The following is a 20,000-nucleotide window of genomic DNA, read 5'->3' as shown; positions in this document are numbered from 1 at the left end:
GAAATTTCAGCACCGTGCGCTGTCCATGCACTAACACTGCTGTCCACTATATTGATTAACGTTCTCTGAACTGCGACACATGCACCACCTCTCAGTAATAGCACACGCTAGCCAATTACTAGGTGAGTTTAGACTGCTGGTTTATTTCTTAGTTTCAACTCAACAGGAGGTTTAACACCTCAGTACCAGTGTTGCAGACGTGGAGTGTATGTATATGAGAGTATATTTGTGATAGTTGGTCTGATTAACACCACGTCCCTGTACGTCCTGCACACAGAGCAGTGGAATTATTTCCTAGAGAAACGAAATGAAGGCTAAAACGATAAGACTGTGTACAGTCCTGCTGATACAGGAAAGCATTTTAACAACCCTTCTGCCTTCCAGTGGTGTGTGCACACTCTTACACACACTCTTACACACACACACACACACACACACACACACTCACTCACTTACTCAGGTGTTATTAGGAAAGTTCCAGTACCACATTGACTATCCAGCAGATTGTGATATATATTACTTTCTCCTGTTCCTGCTCAGGTCTGCTTTGTCCTTCAGCATCACACTTTCATCATTTTCAGCTTTTTCTGCCCATCATTGAGTTTAAACTCAGTGATCACAAGTCATTTTAATTCCTAATGCTTGAACATATCACTGTGTTTCAGATACAGTATCATCTGAGATCTTGGTTTCTTCTGATCAATATGTGACTGACTTTGATCAGGATCTGGGCTCTGCCTTGTGATGAGTGAATTTGTGAACAGAAGGATTATAAGAGTATCACCTTGCTAATCTGTGTTCTTTGCTGGTGCATTATTGCAGACTATTACAGATAAACGAGTGTGTATATACCTATACATGTGTAACTGGTAGCTATTTCTCATGTTTTTAATAGAATTAATAAACAGACATTTGCTGACAGGCTGATTCTTTATTTAATCTGATAAAACACAAAGGTATTTTTTATTATACATTTTTTACAGTGTGTGAATTCACACATTTCTGTTACTGCGAGGCAAATGCAAAGTGTACTGCTATTAGCATGTGCCTCGAACTTATCAGTTCAAACTTGGAAAATAATGTCACAGAAACAACTGAGATGAAAAACCCAAGCACAAAAGCATTTTTTAGTCATTAGATTAATATATATATATATATATATATATATATAAAGTTTATGATCATGTGTGTATGAGTATATGAGCATGTGTGTATGAGTATGTGTGTATGATTGGGTGTATGAGTATGTGTGTATGAGTATGTGTGTATGAGTATATGAGTATGTGTGTATGAGTATGTGTGTATGAGTATATGAGTATGTGTGTGTGTATGAGTATGTGTGTGTATGAGTATATGAGTATGTGTATGAGTATATGAGTATGTGTGTATGAGTATGTGTGTATGAGTATATGAGTATGTGTGTATGAGTGTATGAGTATGTGAGTATGAGTATGTGTGTATGATTATGTGTATGAGTATGTGAGTATGTGTATGAGTATGTGAGTATGTGTGTATGATTATGTGTGTATAAGTATATGAGTATGTGTGCATGATTGTGTGTGTATAAGTATGTGAGTATGTGTGTATGATTATGTGTGTATAAGTATATGAGTATGTGTGTATGAGTATGTGTGTGTGTATGAGTATGAGTGTATGATTGTGTGTATGAGTTTGTGTGTATGATCATGTGTGTATGAGTATGAGTGTATGATTGTGTGTATGAGTATGTGTGTATGAGTATATGAGTGTGTGTATGATTATGTGTATGATTATGTGTATGAGTATGTGTATATGAGTATATGAGTATGTATGTGTGTGAGTATGTGTGAGTATGTGTGTATGAGTATATGAGTATGTGTGTATGAGTATGTGAGTATGTGTGTATGAGTATGTGTGTATGAGTATGTATGTATGTGTGTGTGAGTATGTGTGTATGAGTATGTGTGTATGAGTATGTGTGTATGAGTATGTGTGTATGAGTATGTGTGTATGAGTATATGAGTATGTGTGTATGAGTATGTGAGTATGTGTGTATGATTATGTGTGTGTATGAGTATGTGTGTATGAGTATATGAGTATGTGTGTGTATGTGTATGAGTGTGTATGAGTATGTGTGTATGAGTATGTGTATGAGTATGTGTGTGAGTATGTGTGTATGATTATGTGTGTATAAGTATATGAGTATGTGTGCATGATTGTGTGTGTATAAGTATATGAGTATGTGTGTATGATCATGTGTGTATGAGTATAAGTGTATGATTGTGTGTATGAGTATGTGTGTATGAGTATATGAGTGTGTGTATGATTATGTGTGTATGAGTATGTGTGTATGTGTGTATGAGTGTGTGTATAATTGTGTGTATAAGTATGCAGTATTTGTGTATGATTGTGTGTATGAGTATGAGTATGTGTGTATGATTGTGTGTATGATCATGTGTGTATGAGTATGCGTGTATGAGTATATGAGTATGTGTGTATGATTGTGTGTGTATGAGTATATGAGTATGTGTATGATTGTGTGTATGATTGTGTGTGTATGAGTATATGTATGTGTGTATGATCATGTGTGTATGAGTATGAGTGTATGATTGTGTGTATGAGTATGTGTATAAGTATATGATTATGTGTGTATGATTATGTGTGTATGAGTATGTGTGTGTATGAGTGTGTGTATAATTGTGTGTATAAGTATGCAGTATTTGTGTATGATTGTGTGTATGAGTATGAGTATGTGTGTATGTATGTATGATTGTGTGTACGATCATGTGTGTATGAGTATGTGTGTGTGTGTATGAGTATGTATGTGTATGATTATGTGTGTATGTATGATTGTGTATGAGTATATGAGTATGTGTGTATGAGTATGTGTGTATGATTGTGTGTATGAGTATAGTATGTGTATGATTGTGTGTATGATTGTGTGTGTATAAGTATATGAGTATGTGTGTGTATGATCATGTGTGTATGAGTATGTGAGTATGAGTGTATGATTGTGTGTATATAAGTATGTGTGTATGAGTATATGAGTATGTGTGTATGAGTATGTGTGTATGAGTATGTGTGTATGTATGTGTGTATGTGTGTATAGTATATGTGTATGATTATATGTGTATGAGTATATGAGTATGTGTGTATGATTGTGTGTATGATCATATGAGTATGTGTGTATGAGTATGTGTATATGATTCTGTGTATGATTGTGTGTATGAGTTTATGAGTATGTGTGTATGTGTATGAGTATGTGTGTATGAGTATATGAGTATGTGTGTATGATTATGTCTGTATGAGTGTATGAGTATGTGTGTATGATCATGTGTATGAGTGTATGAGTATGTGTGTATGAGTATATGAGTATGTGTGTATGATTATGTGTATGAGTATGTGTGTATGATTATGTCTGTATGAGTATATGAGTATGTGTGTATGATCATGTGTGTATGAGTGTATGAGTATGTTTGTATGATTATGTCTGTATGAGTATATGAGTATGTATGTATGATTGTGTGTATGAGTATGTGTATGAGTGTATGAGTGTGTGTATGAGTATATAAGTTTGTGTGTATGAGTATATGAGTATGTGTGTATGATTGTGTGTATAAGTATGTGTGTATGAGTATATGAGTATGTGTGTATGATTGTGTGTATAAGTATGTATGTATGAGTATATGATTATGTGTATGATTATGTGTGTATGAGTATGTGTATGAGTATGTGAGTATGTGTGTATGATTATGTGTATGAGTATGTGTGTATGAGTATATGAGTATGTGTGTATGAGTATGTATGTGTGTGTATGATCATGTGTATGAGTATGTGAGTATATGAGTATGTGTATGAGTATATGAGTATGTGTGTATGATTGTGTGTATAAGTATGTATGTATGAGTATATGATTATGTGTATGATTATGTGTTTATGAGTATGTGTGTATATGAGTATGTGAGTATGTGTGTATGATTATGTGTGTATGAGTATGTGTGTATGAGTATATGAGGATGTGTGTATGAGTATATGTGTGTATGTGTATAGTATATGTGTGTGTGTATGATCATGTGTGTATGAGTATATAGTATGTGTGTATGTATATATGAGTATGTGTGTATGATTATGTGTATATGAGTATGTGTGTATGATTATGTGTGTATGAGTATGTGTGTATGAGTATATGAGTATGTGTGTATGAGTATATGAGTATGTGTGTATAAGTATATGTGTGTGTATGATCATGTGTGTATGAGTATATGAGTATGTGTGTATGAGTATATGAGTATGTGTGTATGAGTATATGTATATGAGTATGTGTGTATGAGTATGTGTGTATGATTGTGTGTATGAGTATATGAGTATGTGTGAGTATGTGTGTGTGTATATGAGTATGTGTGTATGAGTATGTGTGTGTATGATATGTGTGTATGTGTGTATGAGTATAGTATGTGTGTATGGTATGTGTGTATATGTGTATGTATATGTGTATGTATGTATGATTGTGTGTATGAGTATATGAGTATGTGTATATGAGTATGTGTGTATATGAGTATATGATTGTGTGTATGAGTATATGAGTATGTGTGTATGATTGTGTGTATATGAGTATGTGTGTATGAGTATATGATTGTGTGTATGAGTATATGAGTATGTGTGTATGATTATGTGTATATATGTATGTGTGTATGAGTATATGATTGTGTATGAGTATATGAGTATGTGTGTATATGTGTATGTGTATATGTATGTGTGTATGATTGTGTGTATGAGTATATGAGTATGTGTGTATGATTGTGTGTATGAGTATGTGTGTGTATGAGTATATGATTGTGTGTATGAGTATATAGTATGTGTGTATGATTATGTGTATATGAGTATGTGTGTATGTGTATATATAGTATGTGTGTATGATTGTGTGTATATGAGTATGTGTGTATGATTGTGTGTATGAGTATATGAGTATGTGTATGGTTGTGTGTATATGAGTATGTGTGTATGAGTATATGATTGTGTGTATGAGTATATGAGTATGTGTGTATGATTGTGTGTATATGAGTATGTGTGTATGAGTGAAAAATGTGTGTATGAGTATGTGTGTATGAGTGTATAATTGTGTGTATGAGTATGTGTGTATGATTGTGTGTATGAGTATAAGTATGTGTGTATGATTGTGTATATGAGTATGTGTGTATGATTGTGTGTATGAGTATGAGTATGTGTGTATGAGTGTGTGTATGAGTATATATGAGTATGTGTGTATGATTGTGTGTATGAGTATAGTATGTGTATGATTGTGTGTATGAGTATATGAGTATGTGTGTATGATTGTGTGTATGAGTATATGTATGTATGAGTATATGAGTATGTGTATGTGTATGAGTATGTGTATGAGTATGTATGAGTATGTGTATGATTATGTGTGTATGAGTATGTGTGTATAGTATATGAGTATGTGTATGAGTATATGAGTATGTGTGTATAAGTATATGAGTGTGTATGATCATGTGTGTATGAGTATATGAGTATGTGTGTATGAATATATGAGTATGTGTGTATGATTATGTGTATGAGTATGTGTGTATGAGTGTATGTGTGTGTATGTATGATTGTGTGTATGAGTATATGTGTATAAGTGTATGAGTATGTGTGTATGATTGTGTGTATGATTGTGTGTATGAGTATGTGTGTATGTGTGTATGATTGTGTGTGTATGAGTGTGTATGAGTATGTGTATGATTGTGTGTATGAGTATGTGTGTGTATGAGTGTATGAGTATGTGTGTATGAGTGTATGAGTGTATGAGTATGTGTGTATGAGTGTATGAGTATGTGTATGATTGTGTGTATGAGTGTATGAGTATGTGTGTGTATGATTGTGTGTGTATGAGTGTATGAGTATGTGTGTATGATTGTGTGTATGAGTATATAAGTATGTGTGTATGATTGTGTGTATGAGTATGTGTGTATAAGTATATGAGTATGTGTGTATGAGTGTATGAGTATGTGTGTATGAGTATGTGTGTATGAGTATGTGTGTATGATTATGTGTGTATGAGTGTATATGAGTATGTGTATGAGTATGTGTGTATGAGTATGTGTGTATGAGTATGTGTGTGTGAGTATGTGTATGAGTATGTGTGTATGATTATGTGTGTATGAGTATATGAGTATGTGTGTATGAGTGTATGAGTATGTGTGTATGATTGTGTGTATAAGTATGTGTGTATGATTGTGTGTATGAGTATATGAGTATGTGTGTATGATTGTGTTTTTGAGTATATGAGTATGTGTGTATGATTGTGTGTATGAGTATATGAGTGTGTGTATGTATGATTATGTGTATATGAGTATGTGTATAGTGTATGAGTATGTGTGTATGAGTGAAAAATGTGTGTATGAGTATATGAGTATGTGTGTATGATTGTGTGTATATGAGTATGTGTGTATGAGTATATAAGTATGTGTGTATGATTATGTGTATATGAGTATGTGTGTATGAGTATGTGTGTATGATTGTGTGTATGAGTATATAGTATGTGTGTATGGTTGTGTGTATATGAGTATGTGTGTATGTGTGTATGATTGTGTGTATGAGTATATGAGTATGTGTATATAGTATGTGTGTATGAGTATATGATTGTGTGTATGAGTATATGAGTATGTGTGTATGATTGTGTGTATGTATATGAGTATGTGTGTATGAGTATATGATTGTGTGTATGAGTATATGAGTATGTGTGTATGATTGTGTGTATATGAGTATGTATGTGTATGAGTATATGATATGTGTGTATGAGTATGTGTGTATGAGTATGTATGAGTATGTGTATGATTGTGTGTATATAGTATGTGTATGATTGTGTGTATGAGTATGTGTATGAGTGTGTATGAGTATGTGTGTATGTATGTGTGTATGATTGTGTGTATGAGTATATGAGTATGTGTATGATTGTGTGTGAGTATATGAGTGTGTGTATGAGTGAAAAATGTGTGTATGAGTATGTGTGTATGAGTGTATAATTGTGTGTATGAGTATGTGTGTATGATTGTGTGTATGAGTATATGAGTATGTATGTATGATTGTGTGTATATGAGTATGTGTATGTGTGTATATGTGTATAGTATGTGTGTATGAGTGTGTGTATGAGTATGTGAGTATGTGTGTATGATTGTGTGTATGTGTATATGAGTATGTGTATGTGTATGTGTGTGTATATAAGTATGTGTGTATGAGTATGTGTGTGTATGATTGTGTGTATGAGTATATGAGTATGTGTGTATGAGTGTGTGTATGAGTATGTGTGTATGTGTGTATGATTGTGTGTATGAGTATATGAGTATGTGTGTATGGTTGTGTGTATATGAGTATGTGTGTATATGTGTATGATTGTGTGTATGAGTATGTGTGTATGTATGATTGTGTGTATGAGTATATGAGTATGTGTATGATTGTGTGTATGAGTATATGAGTATGTGTATGAGTGAAAAATGTGTGTATGAGTATGTGTGTATGAGTGTATAATTGTGTGTATGAGTATGTGTATGATTGTGTGTATGAGTATATAAGTATGTGTGTATGATATGTGTGTATGTGTGTATAGTATATGAGTATGTGTATATGAGTGTGTGTATGAGTGTATGAGTATGTGTGTATGATTATGTGTGTATGAGTATGTGTATGAGTATGTGTGTATGGTTGTGTGTATATAAGTATGTGTGTATGAGTATGTGTGTATGTGTGTATGATTGTGTATGAGTATGTGTATATGATTGTGTGTATGAGTATATGAGTATGTGTGTATGGTTGTGTGTATATGAGTATGTGTGTATGGTTGTGTGTATATGAGTATGTGTGTATGAGTGAAAAAATGTGTGTATGAGTATGTGTGTATGAGTGTATAATTGTGTGTATGTGTATGTGTGTATGTGTGTAATTGTATGAGTCTTCAGTAAGAACGTTTCTGATGCTGTACATCAGTCATGGTGTTTGTTCTCTCTGATAGTAGATCTCAGATCTTCTGAGGCTGAGGGTCCTCTTTATCTGGATTTCTTGATAAAGATCTGTTTATCTCTGTGTACTAATGTCTAATTAAACAGAACTAGTGACACCTGGATTAGTGTGTGTGTGTGTGTGTGTGTGTGTGTGTGTGTTTGAGAGAGAGAGAGACACACACTAATCAATACTCTTTTCATGATGGCATTTTTGATGAAATTACTGTGTATATAAAATTTGACGTAAATCTGCTGTTACACTCAAACTGTCTGTCACGCTCTCCTCCAGTTCCCTCAAGACTATTTTATTTACATCTCTTTCTCTCTCTCTCTCTCTCTCTCTCTCTCTCTCTCTCTCTCTCTCTCACACACACACACACACACACAATCTGAAGGAAGGATTACCAACCCCCTGGAGAGATGTGTGTGTGTGTGTGTGTGTGTGTGTCTTAATATACAGATTATATATTATTAATATAATAATATCTTCTATTCAGAAGTCAGCATGAGTCATTTTTACAGACTCTTTGAGATCCAGGAACAGATGGAGAGAGAAAAGCGAGAGAAACAGAAGGAAAGAGAGACAGGGGAGGGGTGAAGAGTGAAGATATAATTAATATTAAAATAGTGATTTAGATATTTAAATGAGAAATAAACCTTTCTGAATACAGGGTGGAGTCATGCAGGAAAGAGCTATCTGCCCTCTTCTACATCCTGAGAGAAGCTAATGATTTAAACTGAAGTTCATAATCTCACAGGGACACCACACTACCAGTGTTCCATCACTATACCAGTGTTCCATCTGTAGCCCTGGCATTGTGGGGATTTAAACCAACATTCTTCCTATGATCAGATGAACACTAGAACCACATGCAGAAGGTTCAAGAACCTTGAGGTGTGCTGATCCGTCCTGAATGCTGTTGTAGAACTCGACCAAGCCTTTCACATTTCCAAATTCCTGCTCAAACCTGGAATATAAATTTAAACTTGCATCTCCTATTCGCAGTGTGTAGCATTCTAGCGTTACTATTCAAATACTCTCTACAGTGGACTAGATAAAGAAGCGAGAAACCTTGAAGAGAACGAGCTTTATTCCATTACTCGTCAGAAGAGAGAATTACAGCCGCTCAATACCCCACAAATGTGTTCCTTATGATTCTCTAAACTCATTAACTCCATATAAAACCAACACACACACACACACACACACACACACACACACACACACACACAGAGACAGAAATGAAAACTAGAAATGTATTTCAAATCTCATCCACAACACAGAGAGTGTGTCTACACCTAAGCAAAAGTGGGACACTGAATAAAATTAGCTTTGGCTAGTGCGGGTCACGTGTAGACGCTAAAGGCCATGAGACACATTACTGTTGGTGATTAATTTATAACCCGGTCCCATTTAAGGCTTTTAGACGCTTTTTAGTGCCTGGAGATCCGTTTATGAGGAGAGATTATGGGCTCGAGTCATTACTTACTATATATTTATATTTATATTATTACTCCGGGCTTCTGTTAACCTCTGGAGGCATGCTAATGCTAATGTGTATGCAGAGTCCATTACTGCACTGTCTGGCCAGGTGGACCACCGTAAAAGGTTTTTTATCAGTAACACACTTGAGGACACTGAGGGACTGTGGACACTGAGAAGGGACTGTGGACACTGAGGGACTGTTTACACTGAGGGGGGACTGTGCAGGGATTCATGACATTGAGGGGGGACTGTGGACACTGAAGGACTGTAGACTGTGAGAGATTATAGGCACTAAATGACTGTGGACACGGAGGAGGGACTGTGGAGGGATTTGGGACACTGAGGAGGGACTGTGGACGCTGAGGGACTGTGGACACTGAGGGGGGACTGTGGACACTAAAGGAATGTAGACTGTGAGAGATTATATACACTAAAGGACTGTGGACACGGAGAAGGGACTGGGAAGGGGACTGTAGTGTGGTCTACACTAGTAGCAGGATTATAAGAGTGAGACTGAAGATGGCAAATCAGGAGCATTGTGACGTTCATGCTGAACATTAATGTATAACAGCAGTGTGTGTGTGTGTGTGTGTGTGTGTGTGTGTGTGTGTGTGTGTGTGTGTGTTTCTCGGGGAGCATGTATATTGGATGAGGTGAAAGTGCTAATCCTTGGTAGGTTTGAGATGTTTGATCCAGAAAGGAGTGTGGAACAGTGCGTTAATTCTTCCCCTCACTTCACTGACATGTAAAGGCCGTTGGGTTTGGAGATGAAGACCTCATCCTGACAGGCTGAAGGTCCCCAGCGGCTAGACGTGTAAACAGGTTTTATTAGACTAATTACAGCTGTGAGGACAATGAGGTGGATCTGTTTCATTTTCTAACTGCATCAAACCGTCTTTATTTCACGCTGATATAATGTGGGTTAGGAGATCCCAGGATTAGAGCAGGACCATCTCCCACTAGAAAAATCATCCAAAATAAACACATGGGATTCAGAAGACTTAAATGTCTTTAGAGAACACACACACACACACACACACACACACACACACACACACACTCTCTCTCTCTCTCTCTCTCTCTCTCTCTCTCTCTTTGTTTCACTTAAGATCATGGAACACAATCCTTTTCATAAAGCAATAACAAAAAATGAAATGAATTTTAAGATGTCTTCTGCCCCATTGAAGAAGGAAGATCATTAGGACCATCAGTGTGTACTGAGAGTGAACCATCTCATTGATGTTATCACCTCACTTCCTGTTTCTGTAGCCTTCCAAAGCAGCACATGTTCTTTAGCATTTAATTAGTAAATGTCGTTCCTGGTTCGGTGTGTGAGCTGAGAGCACGTCTCTGGAATGAACTGTAAAGTGTTCCTCATCGGTTCTTCTGCTGTCTAATTGTGCTGAGGTGCGTCTCTATGTGCGCCAGTTCCTTTTCGCAGGGGTTTTTATTTCTACACAATTCGTGTAGAAAACAGATGTGTAGCGCTGTGCTTTTCCCATCATGCAATGCTGCACTTCCATTGTCATGAAGAGTTTCAGGAGGCTTCCTGTGTAAACCCAATTCACACAGAGGAACATTCAAAAGTCCAAACTGTGAGGGTGTAATGGCTGTCTGAAGATTGAAAAGCACATAGATCTCATTCTTTCTTTCACTCCTTTACATCTCTTTTCTTCATCTCTCCCTCCCTCTTCCTTTCTCTCTCTTCTCCAGATTCATTGCTGTTCTTTCATTGAGGTTTTCAGCAGAAACCATCTGCCATCACAAACCGCTGTTTCCTCAGGTCTTTTCCTTCTCTCTTTTTTCCCCTCTCTCTCTCTCTCTCTCTCTCTCTCTCTCTCCTCTTATCCTTCATCCGTTTTGCTTCCTTTATGCTCATACATCTGTCCGTTTTGTGTCTCGTTATTTTGTGGAATAATCCGAGTGCAGCTGTAAAGAGAGAGAGACTGATTCAGATTGTCTCACACACACACACACACACACACACACCTTTACTCCCAAATCCATTACACACAGCACCATATGCATGTATACAAAAACTGTCCTGTCCACACACACACACACACACACACACACACACACACACACACACACACACAAGCGTTGATGGATGTTCGGGTGCTAAATTACCCATCATACATCACTGAAATTAAAGCTAATGAACATTTTACACATTACAGAAATAAACATCTGTGGCTTCAACGTCATTCAACTATTTACTGTTTGATAGATTTCTGTGTGTGTGTGTGTGTGTGTGTGTGTGTGTGTGTGTGTGGTTTACTGGAAATGAGCTTGATGATCTTCTGTGACTTCCATGTGAGTTTTCTGTCTTAAATAAATATAAAATACGTGAGAGAATACGTGTCTATTAGAGAAACTCCGCCCACCAGGATCTTCCCTGTTTGCCGTTTTTCCTGCACCACCTGGTATTTAAACCCACCAAAGACGTTTACTCAGCACCAGATACCTCACCAGTTCCTTAACTCCCTGAGGTTATTCTTGCCATTGTGCCTACATTACTTCCTGGTTCCCAACCCTGTCTCAGATCCCTGTTCTGACCTGACTGCCTGCCTATCTGTCTGCCTGCCTATCTGTCTGCCTGCCTGATTGACTGACTGACTGCCTGCTTGTCTGTCTGACTGCCTGTCTGTCTGTCTGCCTATCTGTCTGTCTGTCTGCCTATCTGTCTGGCTGCCTGATTGACTGACTGCCTGCCTGCCTGTCTGTCTGTCTGCTTGTCTGTCTGTCTGCCTGACCATTTGTTTGTGCTCTGATTTAGTTTTTTCCTACATTGCTCTGCCTGCTGGCTCTCTGATTTTTTTTCTCTGAGTTTTATCTGACTTGGTTTTGGCTCACTGATTTAGGACTGTTTTTAACTGTGCTTTTCCCTCTGCCTCTTTACTCATTAAAAACTGTTTTCACCAGACCTCTTCTCCCAGTCTCACCTCCTGCCCCCCCCACTATACAGCTGGTCTGGAGATGCGTGTAATCACAAACAAGCGATCGTTTTCTGAGACGGAGTTTCTTTCTGATTTGATGGGTTTAGTTAAGTGAGTTTGTTTCTGACACGGCACAGGAGCATGAAGGCTTAAGCTCGTTAGATGAAATGAGCTCTAATTGTGCTGTGCTCTCTGCTGGGCCTCAGAGTGTCATTACTGAGAAGGAGAAATAAAAACAAACCCTAATTTACCAAATGAACCACACAGAACAACAGAAACTCCCCCAATACCAGTAAAAACAACAAACAAATAATGTGTTGTCCTTTAAGGGGAGTTAACCTTTAAGTATTCGGTTTGCATATGTTATTTATTGTTATTTGTAAAATATAATTGGATGATGTCACTTCCTGTTTTGTCACTTCCTGTTGGATCTCTTCCTGCTAGTTTCTCGGTTCAGCATGTAAAACAAGAAGAAAGTTTTGCTCTCGTTAAATATTATTGCTTCAGCTTTAAACCACAGAGACGCAATGCCGTGAGTTGATTTTTCTCTCTTTAGATATAAATGTGATGTTTGATCAGATGTTGTAAACTGTTGTTTGCTACGTGTGTACAAGCAATGCTAGTAGCTCGTGTTATTGCTACAAGTGAATTGGTGTTAGTTACTTATAATGGTGTGTTTATCAAAACATAGGCTCTGAATGTTTTAATATTTTATTCAATATTTTATGTAATGTTTTATTACAGTTTTCACCACATGTTAATGAGGAGGTCACAGTAAATGGTCAACCTTACTACGACTCTGTCTTCATTGAGTTCCAACACACTGTACGAGAACACTACAAATAAACAAACAATAATGTTTATCAGTGTTCATACTGGGTTTGATCTGATACTCTACAGGAGGAGGAGAACGGAGGCGGGGCTTCCAAGAAGTGTATAATATCAGTTCAATACTGTGTGTGTGTGTGTGTGTGTGTGTGTACACTACTCTTCTGTCTATTATGTGTGATTGTGTGTGTGCGTGCTACTTGTCTCTACTCTGTGTGTGTGTGTGTGTGTGTGTGTGTGTGTGTGTGTGTGTGTGTGCGTGTGTGTGTGTGTGCGCCACTCGTCTCTACTCTGTGTGTGTGTGTGTGTGTGTGTGCTAGTCTTGTCTCTATTCTGTGTGTGTCTGTGTGTGTGTGTGTGTGTGTGTGTGCGCCACTGTCTCTACTGTGTGTGTGTGTGTGTGTGTGTGTGTGCGCGCTACTCGTCTCTACTGTGTGTGTGTGTGTGTGTGTGTGCGCTACTGTCTCTACTGTGTGTGTGTGTGTGTGTGTGCGCTACTCGTCTCTACTGTGTGTGTGTGTGTGTGTGTGTGTGTGTGTGTGTGTGTGTGTGTGTGCCACTCGTCTCTACTCTGTGTGTGTGTGTGTGTGTGTGTGTGTGTGTGTGTGTGTGCTACTCTTGTCTCTACTCAATGTCTCTGTGCTACTGTTGAAGTTATGAGATGTGAAGGTGTGGAAAGAGAAGATCAGAACTGAGGAGAGGAGGTCTGGCTCGGTCTGCATGTGTTCATCCTGTTCTTCAGTTCACGCTGCACGATGAGAACATATTTTAACGCTTGTGGTTTCTCAGGCTGAGGCGCTCGGGGAGCTGTTTGGAACAGAACGTGCGAGAAAGAAGCTGAATTTTAACAGCTGATGAATAATTCATGATTCCTAGTTGGAGAAATTACACCAGCAGAGTCAAAAAGTTTGTCTGTCTATATGTGCGTGTGTGTGTGTGTGTGTGTGTGTGTGTGTTTATAGATAAAGCAAAGACATTGTAAATGAGACATGGAGGATTTATCTGCTTGTAATAGATAATGAAGAAGAAAATGTGTGTGTGTGTGTGTGTGTGTGTGTGTGTGTGTGTGTGATTACAGTAGTCCCAGCTGTGATTGGAGTAGGTTAGCGTGTGGTTTGACCTGAGCAGGTGTAGTAGCACACACTCCACTCTGGTGTGTATAACACAGTTTTCTGTAATGTGTGTGAAAAGAGTCTCCAGTGTCGCTGCTCCTGTAACTGTCTGAGATCAAACTGAGACATATTCAGGACAAACCTGCTCACATTTCTTCACCGTTTCTCAGGAACATGGTATGTGATTTATTCCTCTTATTAACTTAAACAGAGAGAAAGTAGAAAGAACAAGGAGAGAAAGGGGGAGAGAGAGGAGAGAGATGTGATGTGTGTTTATAGCTGCTATAATGTAAGTGATAACAGGAACTGAATTGTAACTTTAAATAGATAAAAAGCGTAAACTGTACCAGCTGTAAATATTATTGTTGCTACATGATTGTGGTGTAAAAGAAATAAAACACTTATTATTGTGCTGTTAGAGGAAAACAATGTGGTAACACACACACACACACACACACACACACACACACACACACACACACACACACACACAAAGACAGAAAGAGAGAAAATAGAATAAAAAGAGATTGGGGAAACGTGTGTGTGTGTGTGTGTGTGTGTGTGTGTGTGTGTGTGTGTATAATCTACTTTATCTCAGAGTTCATTCAGTCAACACTCAGCAGGTAGGATGATGAAACGCTGAAATGAGTTTTAATCTCACACACACACACACACACACAGTTCCAGAAGTGCTCCTCCAGACTGCACTTTGTATTCTACAGAGTGGAAAAACTTTCATTCTGAAGTCTTTATTAAACACTGTTTCTGTTCTACTGATCTACAGCTGCTACACCTCCATCATGTGTTCTGTCCCAAATCACACACTAGATTTTCAGGGCCAGTAGCTTTCACTGAGGGAATGTTGGAGATAAGCTTGTGCTGGACTTCAACTGGACTGTACTAAATTCTCAGATTCCTCCTGAACTCTGAGTTTATGGGTTCCTCTGGGTTTCTTTGGGTTCCTCCAGATTCCTTCAGGTTCCTCCAGGTTCCTTCAGGTTCTTCCACATTTCTCTTTTTTCCTCCATGTTTCTTTGGTCTCAATGTCAGCAGATGTCCAACACCATTTACATGATGTCAGCTGTAATCCCCCTCCTCAAACTCGATTCTGCTTGTTCTTCATCTCCTGCCTGGTGAAGTATAGCACATTCTTGAGTCCTTCATTAAAGGGCAGATGAATGTGTCAGCACAGCTCTATGTCTTAGATTATGTAGAACATCTGCTCTACACTCCTCTGTGAATGCACTGTTACTACAGAAACCAAAGATGGCATAAATACAAACATCAGAGGACTTAAGCGCTCGCCGACCTCGTACACATCTTTATCTCATCACAGTGCGTGTATCTGTCTCATTAGCATACACCATACATATTTATAAAGCTCATTAAATATTCATGTTCGTCTCAATCTAAAACATCTTAATCTTTGTTCTCTCCATCGGTCAATCCTCTTTTCCTCTGTCTGTTCATCACTTCCCTTTATCACTCATCCGTCATCTGCTTTGGCATCATCTTGTCTTCACCTCCTGTCTTCTGTTCAATCCTTCATTCATTCGTGCTATCACTTCTCTATCGTTATCTCATACCTCTCTCACATCTTATCTGTCCCATCATTCTATCTCTCTCTCTCTTACTCTCGTTTTTCCTTTCTGTCTCTCACTTCACATTAATTTTCTCTTTTCTCTGTTTATCACTCACTTGTCTTTCTTTGTTTTTCTTCCTGATCTGTCATTTATTCTCCATATGCACCACTCTATCCTTCCCCCTGACCTCTCCTTCTCTCCATTCCTCTCTCTATCTCTTCCTCTTTCCTTCTCTCTCTGTCTCCAGTGTGTGATGATGGAGAGATTCTGTGTGCAGACGGACGAGTGTGTGTGTCAGAGAACTGGCTGTGTGATGGTGAAGCAGATTGTCCAGATTCTTCAGATGAGATGCCGTCTAACTGTGAGTTTACCATCACACACGCACACACACACACACGCACACGCACACACGCACACACATACACACACGCACGCACACATATACACACACACGCGCACGCACGCACGCACGCACGCACACAGTCATCACTGCCATTACCCTTTCCCTTTTGTTTTACTCTTTTATATTCTTTTATCACACCTGGAAAAAAGAGAAACAGCCCTAACACACACACACACACACACACACACACACACACACACACACACACACTCAGGGGTGAAAGGAGAGCTGATGGTGTTTTTGTGTCTGCACACAGGAGGGCGAAGTTTCATTGCTCACCCTGTAGGCAGCATCAAGAACAAAGATAAAACTGTGTGTGTGTGTGTGTGTGTGTGTGTGTGTGTGTGCATTATGGTTGATTGAAGACCCACTAGGCTGCCGTATTTTCAATCTAAAAACAAAATATTCATTGCTGTGTAAATGTATTTGCCCCCTTCATGCCCCCCCATACATCCCGCTGTGTTCTGCCCCACTGTGTTCTAGAACAGTAGAAAATCTGAGGAAGTAAAACGGGTTTTTTGAGATTACACCATTAACCCCAGTGTGAAAATGTTCATCAGTCGGTCCATGACCTTTTGCAGTTAATGTCTGCAGCCAAACCCACTGTGACGCACTGTACGTCTTCTACACTGCTGTGGAGGAACATAGGTAGGGTTTCTGAGTGAGCTGCTTCCATCAGGTCCAGCCTCAGCATCTGTGGGATATTTTTCATCCATCCACATGTGTACATCTATTCAGTTGTTTAAAAGTTCAGTTTGAAAAAATTCCAATCCTTAAAAAATGTCCAGGTCCAGAGGAATTTAAGCATCTCCACACTATCATACTACCACCACCATGCTTTACTGGTGTTCACTAAATGCTCTTAATAGGACATGCAGTGTTTTTCTTTTGCAAATATACAGACACATGATGCTCATTTCTCTGTTTCCTGCAACATTACAATTCTCACATGACTCCTATTTCTGAACACTGACATTAACTGAAGGTCTGCAGTTTTTTTAAACTAGTTCTTGGATAATTTGTGGTCTCAGAAGATTTAGTGCTCTGTTCTTCTCTCCGTAAATCTCCTCTTTGTTGTATTACAAGTTTTACTTATAATGTGTACCAGAATTGCATTTATAAAACAACGTGATGTTTGTATATGCTCGCATTTTCTCTTCTTTATAAATGCATGATTAGCGTGTGTGTGTGTCAAGTCAAGTTTATTTGTATAGCACTTTTCACAACAGACATCGTCTCAAAGCAGCTTTACAGAAATCATCAGTGAAGGTGAATGGTGTGCATTTATCCCTGATGAGCAGCCGTGGCGACTGTGGCAAGGAAAAACTCTCTTAGATGTAATGAGGAAGAAACCTTGAAAGGAACCAGACTCAAAAGGGGAACCCATCCTCATTTGGGTGACATCAAGAGTTTGATCATAAATCTTTCAACAATACAGAACACTGGAGAGTGAGAACTAACATGATTACTGGAGTATAAGATTATAAGTAAATGTTCATTCTACAGTCTTTGGTATAAAAGTACTACTGAGCTCAACATTTGTGATCAAATGTTGTGATGTGTGTGTGTGAACCTTGTGAAGGCCAGTCTGAGATAAACCCCCGTTCCGTTGAAGGACGTGTCAAGAGGTGAAAATTGATTATTAAAATTGATGATTAGACTTGGAGGGCTTCTCCAGCAGACGGCCAATCAGGCGCAACACACACACACACACACACACACACACACACACACACACACACACTCAATATATAAACAAGCATCTGCAATTAACACGCTGCATTTAAATGGAGGCACTGAAACGTGAAACAAGAACCGACTCGTTATTACAATTCAGACTCGTTAAGTTTGATTGTGTTCGCAGCAGCACAGGACACACACATCACTTCTGGAGCTTTATCCTGAAAACACCAACAGTGCGCTGGAGATTAATAGAACTTCATTATTGCTATTATAATTATCATTAGTTAGTAGTAAAATTGCTTTTGGCTTCGGTTCCTCAACAGATAAAAGACAAAGAAAAATGTCCTCTGAATTTTATGGTAAATACAGTAATTGTATCAGTTCCTAAGCCGCCTGTGTTTCACTCTAGATTTTATTTTCAGTTTTTAACTTAGAATTACATACAAAATAAACATAACATCTGTATTAAAAATAGAAAAGTCTAATATTGAATTTAAACCTTAAAATTAATAATACTGATTATAATGTTAATAAAATGATTATTATTGTGATTATTATAATTGCGAGTGTGTAAGAGAACTTTCTCTGTACAACCTCCTGCTTCTCAGTGGGATTTTACTCCAAGCTGCCAAACAAAGCAGCACAAACGCACAAACAAATGCTTCAGGTCACTCAAGCAAATGCAATCGCAGCTTTCCCCATACAACTCTGAGCAGAATCTACAGCAGAGAACACACTGTGTACATCACATCAGTGTGAAGAGCTGCACTGCAGAAACACCTCCAAATGTCAAATCCAGTCCACACAAAGCAGGGTGATGAAGAGCAGGACCATCATATCTCATATATCTCAGATACTTACTGTATATCTCATATCTCAGATACTGTATATCTCATATCTCATATACTTACTATATATCTCATATCTCATACTTACTGTATATCTCATATCTCATACACTTACTGTATATCTCATATCTCGTCTCATATACTTACACTATATCTCATATCAGATACTTACTGTATATCTCATATCTCATCTCATATACTTACTGTATATCTCATCTCAGATACTTACTGTATATCTCATATCTCATATACTTACTGTATATCTCATATCCATTATACTTACTGTATATCTCATCTCATATACTTACTGTATATCTCATATCTCGTCTCATATACTTACTCTATATCATCAGATACTTACTGTATATCTCATATCTCATCTCATATACTTACTGTATATCTCATCTCAGATACTTACTGTATATCTCATATCTCATATACTTACTGTATAGCTCATATCTCAGATACTTACTGCATATCTCATATACTTACTGTATATCTCATATCTCATCTCATATACTTACTGTTTATCTCGTCTCTCATATACTTACTGTATATCTCATATCTCAGATACTTACTGTATATCTCATATCCATTATACTTACTGTATATCTCATATCTCATCTCATATACTTACTGTTTATCTCGTCTCTCATATACTTACTGTATATCTCATATACTTACTGTATATCTCATATGCATTATACTTACTGTATCTCATATCTCATATACTTACTGTATATCTCCTATCTCGTCTCATATACCTACTGTATATCTGATCTCAGATACTTACTGTATATCTCATATCCATTATACTTACTGTATCTCATATCTCATATACTAACTGTATATCTCATATCTCGTCTCATATACTTACTGTATATCTCATATCTCAGATACTTACTGTATCTCATATCTCAGATACTTACTGTATATCTCATATCTCAGATACTTACTGTATATCTCATATCTCATATACTTACTGTATATCTCATATCTCAGATACTTACTGTATATCTCATATCTCAGATACTTACTGTATATCTCATATCTCATATACTTACTGTATATCTCATATCTCAGATACTTACTGTATCTCATATCTCAGATACTTACTGTATATCTCATATCTCATATACTGT

At 37.6% G+C, this 20,000-nt stretch overlaps 1 protein-coding gene and 1 long non-coding RNA gene across 2 annotated transcripts in view; both read left to right on the top strand.

Annotated features, from left to right (window-relative positions):
- The window catches only part of LOC124379760 (low-density lipoprotein receptor-related protein 1B-like), a 201,326-nt gene that overhangs the window by 2,165 nt on the left and 179,161 nt on the right, over nucleotides 1–20,000 (top strand). The window contains 1 exon segment of the mRNA XM_046840329.1: nucleotides 16,172–16,285. Within this exon segment, the coding sequence (XP_046696285.1) occupies nucleotides 16,172–16,285 (114 nt within the window).
- LOC124379780 lies at nucleotides 12,707–13,264 on the top strand. The gene is made up of 2 exons (XR_006924534.1): nucleotides 12,707–12,933; nucleotides 13,146–13,264. It is a non-coding gene; the product is annotated as an uncharacterized LOC124379780 (long non-coding RNA).

The sequence above is a fragment of the Silurus meridionalis genome, chromosome 26 (assembly GCF_014805685.1).
Source record: "Silurus meridionalis isolate SWU-2019-XX chromosome 26, ASM1480568v1, whole genome shotgun sequence".
Lineage (NCBI taxonomy): Eukaryota > Metazoa > Chordata > Actinopteri > Siluriformes > Siluridae > Silurus > Silurus meridionalis.
This window is presented reverse-complemented; position numbering and strand designations above follow the sequence as displayed.